At 33.2% G+C, this 4701-nt stretch overlaps 1 protein-coding gene across 1 annotated transcript in view; it reads left to right on the top strand.

Moving 5' to 3' along the window:
• Positions 1-1971: 1971 nt before the first annotated feature.
• LOC107875889 overlaps positions 1972-4701 on the top strand; it is a gene marked incomplete in the record, with an annotated part of 5895 nt that continues 3165 nt past the window's right edge. Inside the window, 4 exon segments of the mRNA XM_047402146.1 lie at positions 1972-2330; positions 3559-3623; positions 3719-3779; positions 4345-4491. Of these exon segments, the coding sequence (XP_047258102.1) occupies positions 2096-2330; positions 3559-3623; positions 3719-3779; positions 4345-4491 (508 nt within the window).

Genomic DNA, 4701 nt, shown 5'->3' on the forward strand with positions numbered 1-4701 from the left:
ATTCATGTCCAGATCATTCAATTTATCATCAAACGTGTCTTGTTGTTCTTTTTCTACATTCTCGTTCTCATTCTCTCTCAGTTTTTCAATCACGTACACCCTGACCTAACTGAATCACTCATATAAGCATGCAATCGAACCTGATCGATTATCTTGAAAGGTAGTACCTTCTAATTTTCAAAAAAGTTGTGCATGTAGCTGATGACAAATTTTTTTGATTGATAATTCAGTCTACAATAGCTGATGATTAAGTTCACAAAATTATCATATGAAACATCACTTTGGACTGTTATAGCTATCATCTCTAGCATTTCACCCTTCTTTCAATGCCAAATATATCGATTGCTCTTCTCGATCCATTCACCATGACAATCCACCCTTATTGTTATTGATCCCTCCATTAGTGGTACCTAAATAAAGACATTTGTTAAAATAGTTATTAATGACATGATAATAAAATTAATAGTGATTGTGTAGTATTTTAACATGAACCCCAACAGATGAGTAATCTGTTGCAACGGGTGAATAATATGTTGCAATGGGTGAGTGATCTGTTGCAACAGATGACTCACTTATTAGATTCATGTTACGGTACTATAGAACTTGAAGCCGATTCCAACAGATGAGGCATCTGTTAGAACAGGTGACTCATCCATTGTAATAGATTATCCATCTGTTGAAACAGATGACGCACCTTTTGAGATAGATGTTACAGTACTACAGAACCTTTAAAGCTGATTCCAATATATGAGTGACATATTGCAATAAATTACTAACTTGTTGCAACAGATGAATTATCTGTTACAACAGATGACTCATCTGTTGAAATTAGCTTCAGGTTTTATAGTTCTGTAACATGAATACCAACAGGTGAGTCATCTGTTGCAACAAATATTTCTCTTGTTGCAATAGATAACTTAATTTATTGGAATCATCTTCAGGTTCTATTGCAACAGGTGAGTAATCTGTTTTAACAGATGACTCCTATGTTGCAATAGATAACTCATTTATTGCAACAGATAATCCATCTGTTTGATTCATGTTACAGCACTATAGAACCATAAACATGAATCCGGCATATGAGTCTTCTATTGCAACAAATTACTCATCTGTCGTAAGAGATGAGTCATTTGTAGCAACAGATGACTCATATGTTGGATTCATATTTGATTTCTATCCATTATTGAAAAACAGCAGTAGCAGTGTACCCAGATGATAAATTCAGCTAAAAATTATAATTTTACTTACCAAAGTCACCTATGAAGTAATGCCAAAGTGATATACAAAATAAAATTTGATCTAAAAAATTGGTCAACTAGCACCAGTAGCGGTAACAACAACAACAATGGTCAACAAGAAAAAGATGATGATGATAATGAAGAAGACGATGATAATGAAGCAGAAGATGATGAATAAAGCAGCAGCAATAATGAACTCAAAAATCACAAAGAGGGAGAAAACAACAATAAATTAGAAGAGAGAGAAACGCGTGTTTTTTTCTCCATTTTTAGTTATATTAGGTTTTACATTGGATCAAAGTTTAATTAAAAAACTTGTGGGTTATTCTCAAACTTTCCCTACTTCTTAATCCATAATAAAGTAATTGTCACCTACACTCAATTATTAAAACTTGAGTCACATACACCTTATTTTAAAACTCTTTTATCACTTTTAACAAGATTGTCCAGTTCTTTTTCAGTATATTTATTAATTGGAGAAAAAGGTGAAAAGACAATTTAGTTTATTCGGAGTTCTTTAGTAAAGGGGAAAACGTTCAAATAACTTTTCTAAAGCTTTTCACATTTTTAATATATTGTAGATGTAGACGTAGATCGTAGACGTTGATTAGGGTGAGATAATACAATTATTGTTTAATTTATTGTTTTTTGAGAAGTGTATCAAGTTAATCATGAACAAATATATATGAGTACTATTACTTGACATTTTTCTTATCCAAAATCTTGGTGACAACATTTTATAGAGGCCAAGTTCTCAACCACATTTTCCTCTAAAGCAATTTTATCCACAGACCATATATATACTTGTCATAAAGAGTGAACAAAGTAACATCAAATATCCATTAAAAAAAAAAACGATGGAATTATCTACAACTTCACAGTCTATTTCCTATGCTAATCTCCCAAAACTACTATTCCCTTATAGAGCTAATCTTTGTTCTTCCAATTCCATTAATTTTCTTGGATTTAATTGCATACCAACAAAACTAAAATGTAGTGCTAGGCAATTGAGCCAATTTGGACCTATCCATGCTTCTGTGGTCGAGAGTAATTCATCTAATGGTTCAGTAATATGGTTTCTTGAATTTATAGGTATGTGTTGTTTTTATCTTCATGATTTTTTTAAACATGTAGGAGTTTTTGGATCATCATGTGTTAGTACTTATTTGTAGAATGGGAAAAAATGGGATCAATTTTATGAAATGCAGTATTTAAACCAAAAAGGGACACAAAAAAGGAATATTTTAAAATGCACCTAGGGGTGTTTCTTGACGGTCAATGACATGGGTTAAAGTTATGTTTTGACGGTCAATGTGTGAGTGGTTTCGTGCTCTATCTAAGCATTGATGGATAGAGATTTATATCAGTATTGATAAGAGATAGCATTTATCTAGTGAAATAGTTGAGTATGTGACCTGGATACCAATATTATCAAAAGAAAAGAACCCATCATACAAAAATGGTTTTTTTTTTAAACGTGTAGACAGGAGGAGTGCATGCAACTTGTTGGTACTTTGTTCATATGAGTCCAATTCTTTTTAATAGAAAATACAAATTTATATGTAAAAATTAATTAAAATTGCCATAAATAGTAATATGATCCTATAACTTTAAATACATAATGGGTTCACTTAGAGGCGGGGCCAAGATTTGAATTTTTATGGATTCTATATTCTAGAATAGCGACATTAGGTACTAGTAAGTGGATTCTGAATTTAACTTTTGTACATATTTTGTGTAAGGTATGAACTAAATTTATTGAGTTCGGCTAAGTCCTTACGTCAACTTCTAGCTCCGCCCACGGGTTCAATGCTAAGAACATTAAAGGTTAAACTCATAAAACTTAATTTTGGATCCTCATTTGCCTATGGAAGATTACCTTCTGCAAGAAAATAAGGAGAAGATGAAAATGTCCCGTAGCTTCAAGTTAACTTAAGGGACTATTCTCCGGCGCTTTTGTTAATTAATCATTAGATATACTTAATCAAATCAAATAATATGGGGATCAACATCAACGATTAAAATCACCATTTTCCCTTCTAGTTGTTGTTTTACTTTGTCCTTGAATTCATTACTACGAACTGGCTGCAGTATGTTCTGCTAATTGTTGATGTTCTGAAGCAAGGACCCAAAACTTTATGTTATACTTGCTTTCTGCTTTCATAAATAATGCGTTCTAAGCTGCAGATATAGTAAACTCTAGATATGGTTAACAGTAAGCAGGAGTTTTAAGCATTTCTTATGATCATCTCATCCATTTATATTTAGCTTAAACCTTTAACTTTGACTCACTGACAAGTATAGCGTACATCAAATTAAGGTGATGGAGACACAAAGCACATTGGTACTCCAACTCCAAGGCCACGCTCTCTTGAAATACCTTCCGTAAGTATTATGATGTGATGATCTTTTGTAACGATCCAATTTAGGGTTTCACTTATGTTATGTACGTTAACTTCAAGCTTTGTTACATTCTTTAGGGTGCAGTTACTATTGGACGTGTTGCTGATAAGGCAGATGTAGTCATTCCGGTGCCTACAGGTAATACAACCAGTTCTGTGTGAAGAGAATTTAGCCTATTAACATGGACAGTTCAATAACTTTTGCATTATCGGTGTAATTTAACATGTTGTATTTGATTGCCTATGTTATATTTTCAAGTAGTTAGTTCCACCATAGCACTTGTCTTATTTCTCAAGTAGTTAGTTTCACATACAATCGATAGTTACTCGTAATTGTCTTTTAGGTGACCTGATAATATAAAAAATCCATTTGCGCAATTGATGTATAGAAGTTAAAACTCTTTCAGAAATGCTTCACTTTTTTCACCTTTTCAAGGTGAAGAATTGCATGCTTGAAATGCTGATTGGCTTCCACCACGATTCAAGATGTTCTGTGGACAATAAAATTCATGATTTCTCCGGAATGTATCAATCTCTTGCGAAAGCAAACTTAATTTCTTGATGTAACCCCCTCTTGCTCAATCAATTCTTAAAACATTGTCAAAAAATACGGAAAGGAAAAGCATTTAGTCGAGGTAACAAAATTGCTGTCAACCAAAACAAAGTTCATTCCTATGGCTGAAAATCTGTCGATGTGCAAACAGTATCTGCTGTACATGCTCGGCTGCAGAACATGGAGGAGTATCTCGTAGTGACAGATTTAGACAGCACAAATGGCACGTTCATCGGTGATAAGAGGCTCCAACCTGGTGTGGCTGCTGCTGCGTTACCTGGAAGTCTCGTGACATTTGGTACACAACTTTTGTAGTCAATCCTACATTTTACTTTCTGCCTCCTGCTTTCCCTTTTCCTTAAAAAGTAACTAATCTGATTTAACTTACATACACTGCTAATATAAAGAATCCTTATGTTATTAGTGTAATTTAACTTATTATAGCATGTTGCATGTTTTATTTTCCGGGTAACTAGTTCTACTTGTTATAGTTACGGACAGTTACTTG

The sequence above is a fragment of the Capsicum annuum genome, unplaced genomic scaffold, assembly GCF_002878395.1.
Source record: "Capsicum annuum cultivar UCD-10X-F1 unplaced genomic scaffold, UCD10Xv1.1 ctg1490, whole genome shotgun sequence".
NCBI lineage: Eukaryota > Viridiplantae > Streptophyta > Magnoliopsida > Solanales > Solanaceae > Capsicum > Capsicum annuum.